The 16,906-nt window shown below is 40.8% G+C and overlaps 1 protein-coding gene across 1 annotated transcript in view; it reads right to left on the minus strand.

Annotated features, from left to right (window-relative positions):
* Positions 1-2,271: 2,271 nt before the first annotated feature.
* Positions 2,272-16,906, minus strand: part of LOC115147125 (solute carrier family 12 member 2-like) — a 184,194-nt gene continuing 169,559 nt past the window's right edge. The window contains exons 25-27 of the mRNA XM_065004603.1: positions 8,314-8,449; positions 7,942-8,009; positions 2,272-6,952 (exon numbers count right to left, since the gene is read on the minus strand). Coding sequence (XP_064860675.1) covers positions 6,817-6,952; positions 7,942-8,009; positions 8,314-8,449 — 340 coding nt within the window. The 3' untranslated portion in view covers positions 2,272-6,816. The remainder of the gene's footprint in view (positions 6,953-7,941; positions 8,010-8,313; positions 8,450-16,906) is intronic.

Here is a 16,906-nt window from a genome sequence, read left to right on the forward strand (position 1 = left end):
CATTATTAATCAAGATATAGCGAAACAGGGTAGAATTCAGTTCATTATAGTTGTAATTAAATGTATACATTGTTTAGCCATTATACATAAAATTCATAACAGTAGGACAAAGCACTTAAAAAAATGTATTTTTATTAAGTGTGAGGAAGGTTACAATTGTTGCGGACTGTGTTTGGCAATGTGTTTACACTGCATAACAGTTTAGGCTTGCTAAATGAGCTGGTAAATATACCCAATTTCCTTGAGTGGGAGGGCTGGCCATCTTGACTGTAAGTGGTTGTGGTGAGTCACAATTAGCCTATATGAAAGATAAGTTGTATAAAATGAATCATTTGCATGTAATTGCTTGGCCTGCGTATCTAGTAAAAGTTTGGGTACGTACTGTTGGTTTGCCTTCATGGTAAATTGAACTAATAAGACGTTTCTATTTAGCAATAATCCTCAATGTTTTAGGATTGCAAAACTACAGTATTCAACAAGATGACTATCATGTCTTCAAAGACAGAGCTTGTGATAACTGAGCACATCTGAGCACTAGATGGTGGTAGAGGTGTGGTTGCGTGCACTGGATATTTCTCAGCCAGGTTTTCAAACTGAACAGGTCTCACCATGGGATTTATAGTTTCTGAATCAAGTGTCAACTCCCTCCAATCAGAAAGTATTCACACCCCTGGACTTTTCCCACATTTTTCTGTGTTACAGCCTGAATTGAAAATAGTTTAAATTGTGATGTTTTTTGTCACTGGCCTACACAAATACCCCATAATGTCAAAGTGGAATAATGTTTTTATACATTTTTACAAATTCCTAAATGTCAAGCTGAAATAACTTCAGTATTCAACCCCTTAGTTTTGTTATGGCAAGCCTAAATAAGTTCAGTGACTGAGTGTATTGATACACCATCCAAAGTGTAATTAATAACTTCACCATGCTCGAAGGGATATTCAATGCCTGCTTCTTCAGGTGCCCTTCTGTGCGAGCATTGTAAAACCTCCCTGGTCTTTTTAGTTGAATCTGTTTTTGAAATTCACTGCTCGACTGATGTGTGGGGTACGCAGATGAGGTAGTCAAAAAAAAATGAACAGTATTATTGCACACAGTGAGTCCATGCAACTTGTGACTTACAAAGCATTTTTACAAATTCATAGATGTAAAGCTAAAATGACTTATTGAATCAAGTATTCAACCCCTTAGTTTTCTTATGTCAAGCCTAAATAAGTTGCAGGCGTCCTTCCTAACTCAGTTGCCAAAGAGGAAGGAAACCACTCAGGAATTTCACCATGAGGCCAATGGTGAGTTTAATGGCTGTGATAGGAGAAAACTGAGGTTGGATAAACAACATTGTAGTTACTCCACAATACTCTAATTGACGGAGCCTGTACAGAATACACATATTCCAAAACATGCATCCTGTTTGCTATAAGGCACTAATGTAATACTGCAAACAATTTGGCAAAGCAATTAACACTTTGTATTCAGGACAAAAAGTTATGTTTGGGGCATATCCAATACAACACATTACTGAGTAGTACTCTCAATATTTTCAAGCATAGTGGTAGCAGTATCATTGGTATGGGTATGCTTGTAATCTTTAAGGACTGGGGAGTTTTTCAGGATAAAAAATAAACTGAACGGAGCAAAATCCTAGAGGAAAACTTGTCTGATTTCCACCAAACACTGGGTGATGAGCAGCACAATAACCTAAAACACAAGGCCAAATCTACACTGGAGTTTCTTACCAAGAAGACAGTGAATGTTCCTGAATGTCCAAGTTACAGTTTTTACTTAAATCTATTTGAAAATCGATGGCAAGACCTGAAAATGGTTGTCTAGCAATGATCAACAGCTTGAAGAAATTTGAAAAAGAATAATAGGCAATTGTTGCACAATCCAGGTGTGGAAAGCTGTTCGAGACTTACCCAGAAATATTCACAGCTGTCATCGCTGCCAAAGGTGCTTCTACAAAAGTATTGACTCAGGGGTGTGAATACATGTAAATAAAATATATTTTTACATTTCATTTTCAATACATTTGCAAAAAATTCTAAAAACATGTTTTTACTGTCATTTTTAGGGCAGTGTGTGTAGACGGAGAAAAATACATTTTTAATTCAGGCTGTAACACAAAATATGGAACAAGTCCAAGAATATTTTCTGAAGGCACTGTACAAATCAAGCACTTCTGAAGGTGCTACCTTGTTTAAAATGCTAGTTATAGGTGGATAAAGAAAGAACCTAAACAAAAGTTTAAAAAATACCCAAGTGCATCAATGATGATTGATTTCATTTGATTTAATGCAATAAACATGTACAAAGTATGTTAAAATGTTTGAAAAAAGCATATCTGTGACAGTTAACAGTACAGCATATCAATACAAATACAGAGGAGGACGTCTCAACATGGCCACAAGTTATAGGCAACATGTTTTGGTCTCTTGGACAGAGCACAGTAGTGTCAGGTTTCGGCTAAATAATGACGTTTTGAGAACGTTGTAGTATTCCTCTCCTCACACCTATACATAGATGGAAAAAAATAACACACTCATGACAAAAACCCGGTTGTATTGACACACATTGTGTTATTTAGATATAAATGTAGAGTAACCCGTGTTTTGTTTGTAACATTGTTGCTTTGTATAGTAACTGAGGGTTGAGTGGTTTACTCACCGATACACAGAACAGATTTGGTAAGTAAGATTGTACCATCTGGGTTCTAAAAAGCTTTACAATCCTCCACCCATTTAAAATGAAAGGTTTTACATGCTTTGTACATATTTCAAAGAAATATAATTTTATACATGAGTATATTTACACTATATGTGTATATATTCGTTCACAATCACATGGCGTAGTCATTCTCTAGATAAAGGACACGGAACGGTGAGATGCAGTCGTGTGGGTGGGAATAGTTGATTGAGCCTGAAATACAAAGCACACTGCACTTGGATTTCCATGTGGGACTGAAATCTAAAAGGATGTAGCTTTTAGCAAAAACATTGAACTCGGCACTGTAGAAGTAAAAAATAAAAGTAACTCTCCGTTTAGTGTTTATCAGATTTACATTCAACTGACCCAAACCTCCTGCCTAAAAAGTCATTCATTTTTTTTTATTTTTAAATTGCATAAAGGATAAGAACTAGGGAAGAGAGGGGCAATGACGTGGTTGGCCTTAAATGCTATGACCTATAGACAGCGTGTTGGGTAAGGCGTGGGCAATACTGTACATTATAAATGCAAATAACCCTGTTTTGATCCAGTAGCTTTCGGCAGTTATTATAAAACCCTCATTCACAAGTTAAAGAAACAGTTAACATGCCCCTTTGCTTCGGGACATTTCACCCCTGCGAGAAAGGCCCCACATGGTACGCACCACAACTTTAATTCTCCCGGAACAATGGAAAAGTGTGCTGACAGTAGGTATATGGGCCAGCCTAAATGGTCCAAAAATGAACTGAGGGACCCTTCAAATAAACCATGAATTTTATCCCAATACCTTTTACAGTAGCTCACCTGCTTAGAGGTATGTATCAGTGCCCTCTTGAAACATGCTAATCCATATCTTCTATCAACAATTTCCCTTCTTTTGAACACAAAAAGAACAGCCACGGAAAAATACTCAGCAAAGTGCCTACTCATCTACACAGACCAGACAGAGTGGGAGTCGTTTCTGCATTGAACAGAAACTAACAGAGGAGAATTGAGGCTACTAGTCCAATGTACATCAGGGCAAGCAGACAAACAGTCAGACATGAAGGACTCCGGTCCACTGTTTAGTGGAATACGTAAAAACAGTCTACACCAGAGTATGTCTAGGTACCACTGAGGCAGAATGAGCTAATGCCACCACTACTGGAGAAAAGACTGACACGAAACGGCACTTTTCTATCAATGGTTGAACCTAAAGCACAAATTCCAGACTGTTCCATGTAACAGACTAAGGGGGGCTTTCTTGAAATGGAAACAATAATAAAATGGTACATACATATACAGAATTGTTTTTAAAATACTGGATAAAGTAGAATGACAGTACATTCTTCTTTTTGCAATACTCCTCTATAGCTACATCTGCATTGACCCACCAGTTCAATCATACAGCCAGTACGGCTTATAAGAGAAAGACAAGGACAACAATCATTACTTCTAGCATTAAGGCAAAGTCTAATTTGCGGTTGTAAGGGCTAGACCAGTTCCTTCATAGAGTCACTCCAATGTGGGGAACCCGAGGGGCCGTGTCCTAATTTGAGATATGCATAAGTAACTCACTTTCAAGTCTCCTATGGACATCGATACACGAATTCCGCAAAACAGTTTGAGTAAAATTGGAGCATCTGAAGTTAGGATTCAGCCGATAGATTCCAATATGGTGACAGACTTTAATATGGGGACCTACTTGAGTCCAAAGGAGACTTGTTTTTGGTTGAAACACTTGTTTGTGTTAGCAGCTGTTGTGAGACAACTGGCTCTTTAGCATGGCAAAGCTAATCAGAAGCTAAGCCCAATTCTAGCCAACTGCAGTCATTTCTGACACAGTGTGGAAATAAGAACCCTAGAACTTCAAATTCTAGACCCGTGGATGCTTTCTGTTAAGAGACAATTCATCGACATCATCCAATCAACTTTCAGAATTGAAGCAGATTGCCTCTAGTATTAAGTAGAGGGTACTGCACTATAAACTGTTTCATTTACACAGCTTAAAGGAAGACAAACAAACTGATAGACAATAAAGTCAGAGGCCATTAAAAAAACCAGGAAACAATTTAGGGAAAATAAAGACCAGAGAAAGCTTTTGATGCCATTAAGTGGAGACTCTGCTAACCTCCTACAATCAATCCACTACCATAAAAATCTTCACTAAAAACAAAGATTACATTTAAAACCTAATAAAAACATATTATACATTTTTCATACCGTTCAATCTGGGTAGAGCGATTAATAGTTTAATTATTGATTTCAACTGGAAGGCACATACATAAGGCAATAAAAAGTGTTGCAAAGCATTTGACATGCCTCTCTCCCAACACAAGAAAAGGAAATATAAGAGGGCGATTATTGCTGCATTGAAAAAAATATAAAATGATCTATAACTTAACATGACATCAAGAAGAATCGGAATAATAATAACAATATTAATTGTAATAACAAAATAGTGCGAAGCATGAACAGGCCCTTTCAAGCCAGAGTGGAAATCAACTTTGTAAATTAAATTGTGCACTTCTTTTCACGTTAGGTTGAATGTGTTCGCCAGGGGTGCAGGAAATAACTCCCACGTTCAGTCTCCACTTTCAAAAGAGTAGTGGGGACTTCACTGACTGACTGCCCTTTCACATACATTATATTCAAAAGTATGTGGACGCCCCCTTAAAATTAGTGGATTCGGCTATTTCAGCCACACCCATTGCTGACAGGTGTATAAAATTGAGCACAGCCAAGCAATCTCCATAGACAAACATTGGCAATAGAATGGCTTTACTGAAGAGCTCAGTGACTTTCAACATGGGACCGTCATAGGATGCCATCTTTCCAACAATTCAGTTCGTAAAATGTCTGCCCTGCTAGATCTGCCCATCAACTGTAAGTGCTGTTATTGTGAAGTGGAAACGTCTAGGAGCAACAACGGCTCAGCCGCGAAGTGGTAGGCCACAGTGATGAAGTGCGTAAAAATCGTGTCCTCAGTCCTCAAAATCGTGTCCTCAAAATGTCCTCAGTTGCAACACTCAGTATCGAGTACCAAACTGCCTCTGGAAGCAACGTCAGCAAAATAACTGTTCGTCCGGAGCTTTATGAAATTGGTTTCCATGGCCGAGCAGACTCTAGAGCAGTGAAAACTGGAGTGATGAATCACCATCTGGCAGTCCGACGGACGAATCTGGGTTTGGCTGATACCAGGAGAACGCTACCTGCCAACTGTTAGTTTGGTGGAGGAGGAATAATGCTCTGGGGCTGATTCATGGTTTGGGCTAGGCCCCTTAGTTCCAGTGAAGGGACATCTTATTGCTATAGCATAAAATGACATTCTGTGCTTCCAACTTTGTGGTAACAGTTTCGGGAAGGCCCTTTCCTGTTTCAGCATGACAATGCCCCTGTACACAAAGCGAGGTCCATACAGAAATGGTTTGTTGAGATCGTAGTGGAAGAACTTGACTGGCTTGCAAAGAGCTCTGACCTCAACCTCATCGAACACATTTGGGATTAATTGGAATGCCGACTGCGAGCCAGGCCTAATCGCCCAACATCAGTGCTCGACCTCACTAATGCTCGTGGCTGAATGGAAGCAAGTCCCCGCAGGAATGTTCCAGCATCTAGTGTAAAGTCTTCCCAGAAGAGTGGAGGCTGTTATAGCAGCAATGTTCCAACATCTAGTGGAAAGCCTTCCCAGAAGAGTGGAGGCTGTTATAGCAGCAATGTTCCAACATCTAGTGGAAAGCCTTCCCAGAAGAGTGGAGGCTGTTATAGCAGCAATGTTCCAACATCTAGTGGAAAGCCTTCCCAGAAGAGTGGAGGCTGTTATAGCAGCAATGTTCCAACATCTAGTATAAAGTCTTCCCAGAAGAGTGGAGGCTGTTATAGCAGCAAAGGGGGGCACCAACTGTATTTTAATGTCCATGATTTTGGAATGAGATGTTTGACGAGCAGGTGTCCACATACTTTTGATCATGTAGTGTAAGAGGCTGGATGTCCACAGCAACACCATATGCTTTATCATTATTAATATTATCATCAATTGCTACTATTTCTACCTTCATTGAAGAATATGTGTGCGTGTCTTAGTTAGGGCTGGGATAGGGATGGGAGGTCCCAAAGGCAGCATGTGTGTGTTTATGAGTAGAAGGTGAGGACGCTCTGGTGGTTTCCGCGCACTAGGAGGAGGGGAGGCAGATCCTTGGACAGAGTCTCCAGCCAGGACATGTAGAGAGCACTGGACACGGCTCCCTTTCTGGCCAAGGGCATGCTCCTGTAGATCGAGAGAGAGTGTGATGTGATGAGTGACAGAAATAGCCCTATCCATTTGGATCCTTTCAAATCTCACCCTCGTGCCCCGTATATCATCAGCACAATAAACTCAATACCACACGTATACTTCAATAAAGTGCAGTATGACTAACAAGCATTGAAACACCCTATTCTACACATCCATTAATGAGACACAAAATGGAGGACCAGTGACACTGAGGACAATGGGTTTTTCTATTGCTCTCTGGCCACTGGCCCCATTCAGTATCAGTGGTGGAGGTGAGGAGAGCAGTAGTGCTGTGGTGTTGTGAATAGGATAGGACAGCAGGGACGGAAGCAGAGCCAAGCCAGTGGTGGAAAGAGACAACACTAGGGTAATTAACCCACAGCGCTACTGAATGAGTGCGAGTGGAGTATTGTGTGTGTGCGCCCATGCATAGAGAGGGAAGGATGAGTAAGGAAGCAGAGGGAGAATAAATGAGAAGCAGGACGATGGGAGGAAAATGTAGAGGGGGAGAATTGGAAGAGGTAAATGTAGCAGAGACAAAAGAAGATGAAGAGTGGATTGAGAAAGAGAAGGTAGAGCAACAGAGAGAAAAGAGAAAAGTGTCAGGGAAATGGAGAGAAGACCTAAAGGAGACGAGGAGGGTGACAGAGGAGAGCGAGGGAGTGTGAGGATGGCTGGCGTCTCAGTTTACTGGGCACCCAGCTGATTCACTTAGTGGCTGTTATTACAATTTACATTTTAGTCATTTAGCAGATGCTCTTATCCAGAGCAACTTACAGGAGCAATGTGGGTTAAGTGCCTTGCTCAAGGGCACATTGACAGATTTTTCACCTATTCGGCTCGGGATTCAAACCAGTGACCTTTCGTTTACCAGCCCAAAGCTCTTAACCCGCTAGGCTACCTGCCGGCCCCAAACATGAGGCCTCAATACTTCTGTGCCACACACACCACACAAAAAAAGAAATGCTCTTAAATCTACTTGCATGACAATGAGGTTAGCTGTGCTTGAGTGCTCCTTCAGCAGTTCGTTCAGTCTGATCTGACGATTAGTCTGAGAAGAACCAAAACAGAAACACAGGTTAAAATGGATACACGTTACGAGATTACCATCTAAAGCAGCAGCCACACTTTGCTGTAGGATAGGCAGATATGGGAGCACTTTCATCCCCATATATCTCAAAGACATTGGGCACAATACCCGACTCTGGAGGACCCCAATTTAAAATGTTTTATAGGCTTGATTCTATTTGGCTCCTAGCATCCTACAGCTAGCCCCTACCACTTCCATGTTCACAGATCTGAAATAGCTGGATAGGAGTAAGTAATATGGTGATGGCTAGAGTGGTTAGATTTACCTTGGCCCTGTAGAGCTCCAGCTCGTTGTCGGTTATCCTCCAGGGCTCGCTGGCCTTCTGTGCCTCCGCCGTATCCTGCTCCATGTCATCCTCCTTCAGCCGGTACGGCTCGATCATCTCTTCAAAAGCAGTAACACTGCAAAACCATAGGGGATCAAAGGTTAGTAAATTATTAGTTAGAAACTTTAGTATACACGCACAGTATATATAACAGGCCAGTATATTTGAGTATATACACTGAGTGTACCAAACATTACTAACACCTTCCTAATATTGAGTCACACCCCCCCAAGAGCCAACACTGTCATGATTATTGAAGGTGTCAAAGTTCAACCCAATGCTATGTGAGGGCATAGGTCATCACGCAACAGCCGTCATCAGAGAGGTCTACACTCGGTCTGATATAATATCAACGCAAGAGGAAAAGGTGGAACTCAAATGAAGATGAATTCTTTGTCTGTTCCAAATGTATCATCATCAAACAGCTTAGTGAAGAGATTCTCCGGCTGCTACCTCAACTGTGGAAAAACAAGATGTGCTTTCTAAGTACTTGGATGCAGCCCAGGCACACAGAATGTCAGTTCTGAATGCCTCATACAGCCAAGGGGTTCGATGAGTCTGGCAGTACTGACCTGCTCCAAACTACTGGACAGATGGCAAGCTTAACTCCGCAGCCAGTGGGAGACACTGGCAATGTGAAGGACTCCCTCCTGCCCACAGTTCTATCCAACTAATCTAATATTAGCACTATTGTCACTCACGTTGGATTTAACGACATTCGCTTTTGGCAATCTGAGGAACTGAAGAAGAGCTACAACATTCCCTTGAACACCCTTCTTTGCACAGGAAAGAGAGCAGTCATCTCTGGCCCCCTGACGTGCTATAGAAGGGGTTCGAAACGTTACAGCTGCCTCGCTGCCCTAAATTAGTTACCGAATAAACTCTGTAAAGACAGGAATGTCTCCTTTTTTGACAAATGTATCTTGCTGTGGGAGCAACCAACACTCTTTAAAAGTCATTCACCCTGACCGCAGGGGTTCCAGGATTCTCCAACATAGCAAATTGCTTAAGAGACTGATGGTCTAGGTTTGATAGTGCTCCAGTCCTCCCTGTCATACTAAGCATCAGAGGACATGGAAATCATATTATATTCCAGAGAAACGGAAGTGCAGTAAATGTCATCTAATTTATGTTCCTTTAAGTGTTACCTTCGAGGGTATTGTCTGCAATAATCATATGCACATTTAATTCCACTGTTTGCATTGAAGAAGCCAACTGTGGGCAGCCCACTCACCACCATTGATCCAAATGTAAATGTCACTGACATGTCTAACTCAAAATCAGCCTTTCAGAATAGCACTAAAAACAAACCAGAAAATTATTAAAAATAGCCCATATTAACATATAAACTCAGCAAAAAAAGAAAAGTCAATTTTTCAGGACCCCGTCTTTCAAAGATAAATCCAAATAACTTCACAGATCTTCATTGTAAATGGTTTAAACATTGTAAAGGGTTTCCCATGCTTGTTCAATGAACCATAAACAATTAATGAACATGCACCTGTAGAACGGTCGTTAAGACACTAACAGAGTACAGACGGTGATGTCATAATGGGGTCGGTTGACAGTGCTGAGCACATCAGCACATGGTGAACATTCATGAAACATTTTTGATTCCCATATAAAATCATAAATGTGGTGAATTTGTAAATACTATATATATATATATATATATATATATACAGTGCCTTGCGAAAGTATTCGGCCCCCTTGAACTTTGCGACCTTTTGCCACATTTCAGGCTTCAAATATAAAGATATAAAACTGTATTTTTTTTGTGAAGAATCAACAACAAGTGGGACACAATCATGAAGTGGAACAACATTTATTGGATATTTCAAACTTTTTTAACAAATCAAAAAATGAAAAAAAAGCCCCTTTACTTTCAGTGCAGCAAACTCTCTCCAGAAGTTCAGTGAGGATCTCTGAATGATCCAATGTTGACCTAAATGACTAATGATGATAAATACAATCCACCTGTGTGTAATCAAGTCTCCGTATAAATGCACCTGCACTGTGATAGTCTCAGAGGTCCGTTAAAAGCGCAGAGAGCATCATGAAGAACAAGGAACACACCAGGCAGGTCCGAGATACTGTTGTGAAGAAGTTTAAAGCCGGATTTGGATACAAAAATATTTCCCAAGCTTTAAACATCCCAAGGAGCACTGTGCAAGCGATAATATTGAAATGGAAGGAGTATCAGACCACTGCAAATCTACCAAGACCTGGCCATCCCTCTAAACTTTCAGCTCATACAAGGAGAAGACTGATCAGAGATGGAGCTAAGAGGCCCATGATCACTCTGGATGAACTGCAGAGATCTACAGCTGGGGTGGGAGACTCTGTCCATAGGACAACAATCAGTCGTATATTGCACAAATCTGGCCTTTATGGAAGAGTGGCAAGAAGAAAGCCATTTCTTAAAGATATCCATAAAAAGTGTTGTTTAAAGTTTGCCACAAGCCACCTGGGAGACACACCAAACATGTGGAAGAAGGTGCTCTGGTCAGATGAAACCAAAATTGAACTTTTTGGCAACAATGCAAAACGTTATGTTTGGTGTAAAAGCAACACAGCTCATCACCCTGAACACACCATCCCCACTGTCAAACATGGTGGTGGCAGCATCATGGTTTGGGCCTGCTTTTCTTCAGCAGGGACAGGGAAGATGGTTAAAATTGATGGGAAGATGGATGGAGCCAAATACAGGACCATTCTGGAAGAAAACCTGATGGAGTCTGCAAAAGACCTGAGACTGGGACGGAGATTTGTCTTCCAACAAGACAATGATCCAAAACATAAAGCAAAATCTACAATGGAATGGTTCAAAAATAAACATATCCAGGTGTTAGAATGGCCAAGTCAAAGTCCAGACCTGAATCCAATCGAGAATCTGTGGAAAGAACTGAAAACTGCTGTTCACAAATGCTCTCCATCCAACCTCACTGAGCTCGAGCTGTTTTGCAAGGAGGAATGGGAAAAACTGTGCAAAACTGATAGAGACATACCCCAAGCGACTTACAGCTGTAATCGCAGCAAAAGGTGGCGCTACAAAGTATTAACTTAAGGGGGCTGAATAATTTTGTACGCCCAATTTTTCAGTTTTTGATTTGTTAAAAAAGTTTGAAATATCCAATAAATGTCGTTCCACTTCATGATTGTGTCCCACTTGTTGTTGATTCTTCACAAAAAAATACAGTTTTATATCTTTATGTTTGAAGCCTGAAATGTGGCAAAAGGTCGCAAAGTTCAAGGGGGCCGAATACTTTCGCAAGGCACTGTATATATATATATATATATATATATGCTGAGTTATCTTCACTGACTTCACGGTTTTGTCTCTTCGAGTTTATCGTCGAAGGAATGAGTGTTACACTGAGGCCTTTGCTCTGGAGCGGGATCGATTTGGAGGTGGGGGGTCCGTCATGGTCTGGGGCGGTGTGATGCAGCATCACCCGAATGAGCTTGTCATTGCAGGCATTCTCAACACTGTGCATTATAGGGAAGACATCCTCCTCCTTCATGTGGTACCCTTCCTGCAGACTCATCCTGACATGACCCTCCAGCATGACAATGCCACCACCCATACTGCTCGTTCCTGTGCGTGATGTCAGTGTTCTGCCATGGCCAGCGAAGAGCCCAGATCTCAATCCCATTTGCACGTCTGGGACCTGTTGGATCGGAGGGTGAGGGCTAGGGCCATTCCCCCTAGAAATGTCCGGGAACTTGCAGGTGCCTTGGTGGAAGAGTGGGGTAACATCTCACAGCAAGAGCTGGCACATCTGGTGCAGTCCATGAGGAGGAGATGCACTGCATTATTTAATGCAGCTGGTGGCCACATCAGATACTGACGGTTACTTTGATTTTGACCCCCCCCCTTTGTTCAGGGACACATTATTCAATTTCTGTTAGTCACATGTCTGTGGAACTTGTTCAGTTTATGTCGCAGTTGTTGAGTCTTATGTTCATACAAATATTTAGACATGACAAGTTTGCTGAAAATAAACACAGTTGACAGTGAGAGGATGTTTCTTTTTTTGCTGAGTTTAGTATGTAGCCTGAGAAACAAGGTTCATGAAATGTATTATCAGAAAACATTAATTCTGGCCATCTCTGAAACACACTTAGATAATTCATTTGATGCAATAGTAGCTATACATGGTTATAGAATATACAGTGCATTCGGAAAATATTCAGACCCCTTCACTTTTTCCACATTGTTACATTAGACTTATTGTAAAATGGATTAAATAAATGTTTTCCCTCAAACACACAATACCCCATAATGATGAAGCGATGCTCCACATCCAACCTGACAGAGCTTGAGAGGATCTGCAGAGAAGAATGGAAGAGAAACTGGAGTTGAAATTGGAGAGAAACTCCAAATACAGGTGTGCCAAGCTTGTAGCGTCATACTGTTACAGGAATTATATTCCTCTATGTTTTAATACCCAATTAAAATGACTCACTCTGTCAATTCATAAGAATCTGCATGACTCTTATTTGTATAAAATGCACAGAGACCAGTCTTAAAGTCAACCAGCAGCTTTTATTCTCGAGAGTACTGCCCATTATACATTTTACCACAGGTTATAAACTGAAAATGACGTCATTAGTTTTAGCCCGTCTCATCTCCGCTCCAGTACAATGGGCTGTATGGTTCTCACATAGTCTCTCCCTATTAAGATAATTTATGGATAGAGCCAAGGTCTGCCTGTGTAGATAAGCATTCTAACCAGTCTGGCTATAAGTTCATTCATTTCTACCAAGGAACAGACAGTCATTGTTCTAATTCTTGATTATATTACACACATTATATTCAGTACTAGGATTATAAAGAAAATTCATACATATACAGTAATATAATAGTATTCTGATTAGTCAGTCCTGATTGAAATGTATACATAATTAGTCATTATTGATAAAAAAATTCCCTTATCACATACCCAAGTAGACTCAAGGCTGAAACTGCTGCCAAAGGTGCTTCAACAAAGTACTGAGTAAAGGGTCTGAATACTTATGTAAATGTGATATTTAAATGTTTTATTTAAGAAATTTAAATAAAAAGACTCAATGGTTGCTAAATTTAAATGAACTTTTTTTCTTTGTTATTATGGGGTATCATATGTAGATTGATAAAACAACGTTTAATCACTTTTAGAGAAAGGCTGTAACGTAACATTTTGAAAAAGTGAAGGGGTCTGAATACTTTTGCAATTCACGTAAACGGAGGAGGTATTGCCATGTACAGTGGCTTGCGAAGGTATTCACCCCCTTGGCATTTTTCCTATTTTGTTGCCTAACAACCTGGAATTAAAATAGATTTGTAGTATTATTTGATTTACACAACATCCCTACCACTTTGAAGATGCAAAATATTATTTATTGTGAAACAAACAAGAAATACGACAATAAAACAGAACTTGAGCGTGCATAACTATTCACCCCCCAAAAGTCAATACTTTGTAGAGCCACCTTCTGCAGCAATTACAGCTGCAAGTCTCTTGGGGTATGTCTCTATAAGCTTGGCACATCTAGCCACTGGGATTTTTCCCATTCTTCAAGGCAAAACTGCTCCAGCTCCTTCAAGTTGGATGGGTTCAGCTGGTGTACAGCAATCTTTAAGTCAAACCACAGATTCTCAATTGGATTGAGGTCTGGGCTTTGACTAGGCCATTCCAAGACATTTCAATTTTTCCCTTAAACTACTCGAGTGTTGCTTAAGCAGTATGCTTAGGGTCATTGTCATCGTGAACCTCCGTCCCAGTCTCAAATCTCTGGAAGACAAACCAGTTTCCCTCAAGAATTTCCCTGTATTTAGAGCCATCCATCATTCCTTCAATTCTGACCAGTTTCCCAAGTCCTTGCCGATGAAAAACATCCCCACAGCATGATGCTGCCACCATGCTTCATGGGACGGTGTTCTGGAGTGATGTGAGGTGTTGGGTTCGCGCCAGACATAGCGGTTCCTTGATGGCCAAAAAGCTCAAATTTAGTACAGTACCTTCTTCCATATGTTTGGGGTGTCTCCCATATGCCTTTTGGCGAACACCAAACTTTGGTTTGCTTATTTTTTTCTTTAAGCAATGGCTTTTTTCTGGTCACTCTTCCATAAAGCCCAGCTCTGGAGTGTACGGCTTAAGAGTGGTCCTATGGACAGATACTCCAATCTCCGCTGTGGAGCTTTGCAGCTCCTTCAAGGTTATCTTTGGTCTCTTTGTTGCCTCTCTGATTAATGCCCTCCATGCCTGTTCTGTGAATTTTGGTGGGCAGCTCTCTCATGGCAGGTTTGTTGTGGAGCCATATTCTTTCCATTTTTTAATAATGGTTTTAATGGTGCTCTGTGGGATGTTCAATGTTTTGGATGTTATTTTATAACCCAACACTGATCTGTACTTCTCCACAACTTTGTCCCTGACCTGTTTGGAGAGCTCCTTGGTCTTCATGGTGCCGCTTGCTTGGTGGTACCCCTTGCTTAGTGGTGTTGCAGACTCTGGGGCGTTTCAGAACAGGTGTATATACAAGGTTAATTCCTCTATGCAGATCCTTTCAAGATCCTTCCCATTCTTGGGTTTGCTCTTATCAACTGCCCTCTTCAACTCAGCCCACAGGTTTTCGATTGGATTGAGGTCCAGCGACTGAGATGGCCATAGCAGAACATAGATTTTTTTGTCACAGAACCATTTCTGTGTGGATCTTGAGATCTTGGGTCATTGTCTTGTTGGAAAGTCCACATACGGCCAAGTCCCAGCCTTCTGGCAGAGGCAACCAGATTTGTCAGCCAAAATTGCCTGGTACTTGGTGGAATTCATTATTCCATCAATCTTAACCAGTGCCTCTGGACTTCTGGAATTAAAACAGCCCCAAAACATCACTGACCCACCACCATATTTCACAGTGAGTATGAGGTGCCTCTCCTTGTATGCATCTCTGTTTCGACGCCAAACATGCCGATGCTATATCTGACCAAAACGTTCAATTTTGGTCTCATCTGACCAGAGCACCTTCTTCCAATCATAATTTAAATGACGTTTGGCAAACTCCAAGCGCTTGCGTCTGTGTCTTGGGGTCATTAAGGGCTTTCTTCTGGCAACCCTTCCAAAGAGCCTGTGGTTGTGGAGGTGGTGTCTGATGGTGCTTTTTTAAACCTGGTGACCCCAAGATGCCACCAAGGCCTGCAATTCTTTCACAGTGATTCTGGAGGTTTCGTTGCTTCTCTCACGATCCTCCTCCCTATCCTGGGGGGCAAAATGCATTTGCGTCCTCTACCCGTGAGGTTTTCAACTGTTCCATATCTTTTGAATTTTATAATAATTGCCCTGACAGTGCTCAGTGGTATATTCAATCGTTCGTGGATCTTCTTGTAGCCATTTATGAAGGTCTACAACCATCGGTCTCTTTTGAACTGGCAGTTCTTTTGTTTTCTTCATGGTGTTGGATGACAAAGGGATATTTGCATGTGTGTTACCTCATTTTTATACCCTAGTGAAAAAGGAAGTGATATAATGGCTCAAAATAGTTCCTTAACACTTAGATAAACTTAAATAAGTGGAATTTAATTCCTGGTTTAATTTTGGTAGATATTATTTACAATAACATTAAAGGGTGCCATTAATTGTGAAACCTTGATTTGGAAGACATTGATTTTTAATTAAATCAATAAATGATTTTGTTGGGTTCCATTGAAACATTAATAAAGTACAGTATTTTTCACATGTTGGTATTTTGAGTTTATCTCTATAATTATATTGTTTATATTTGTTTAAGTATTGTTTGTTCATTGCCAGTCAGGGGTGCCAGTAATTTTGGAGCCCACTGTATACTAAAAACGTGACAGATCATGTGACACTTAGATTGCAAACAGGTGGACTTTATTTGACTAATTATCTGACTTCTGGATGTAATTGGTTGCACCAGATCTTATTTAGGGGTTCATAGCAAAGGGGGTGAATATATACAGTGGGGCAAAAAAGTATTTAGTCTGCCACCAATTGTGCAAGTTCTCCCACTTAAAAAGATGAGAGAGGCCTGTACATCATAGGTACACTTCAACTATGACAGACAAAATGAGAAAAAAAATCCAGAAAATCACATTGTAGGATTTTTAATTAATTAATTTGCAAAATATGGTGGAAAATAAGTATTTGGTAAATAACAAGTTTATCTCAATACTTTGTTATATACCCTTTGTTGGCAATGACAGAGGTCAAACGTTTTCTGTAAGTCTTCACAAGGTTTTCACACACTGTTGCTGGTATTTTGGCCCATTCCTCCATGCAGATCTCCTCTAGAGCAGTGATGTTTTGGGGCTGTTGCTGGGCAACACGGACTTTCAACTCCCTCCAAAGATTTTCTATGGGGTTGAGATCTGGAGACTGGCTAGGCCACTCCAGGACCTTGAAATGCTTCTTACGAAGCCACTCCTTCGTTGCCCGGGTGGTGTGTTTGGGATCATTGTCATGCTGAAAGACCCAGCCACGTTTCATCTTCAATGCCCTTGCTGATGGAAGGAGGTTTTCACTCAAAATCTCAC

Source organism: Oncorhynchus nerka, linkage group LG19 (assembly GCF_034236695.1).
Source record: "Oncorhynchus nerka isolate Pitt River linkage group LG19, Oner_Uvic_2.0, whole genome shotgun sequence".
Taxonomy (NCBI): domain Eukaryota; kingdom Metazoa; phylum Chordata; class Actinopteri; order Salmoniformes; family Salmonidae; genus Oncorhynchus; species Oncorhynchus nerka.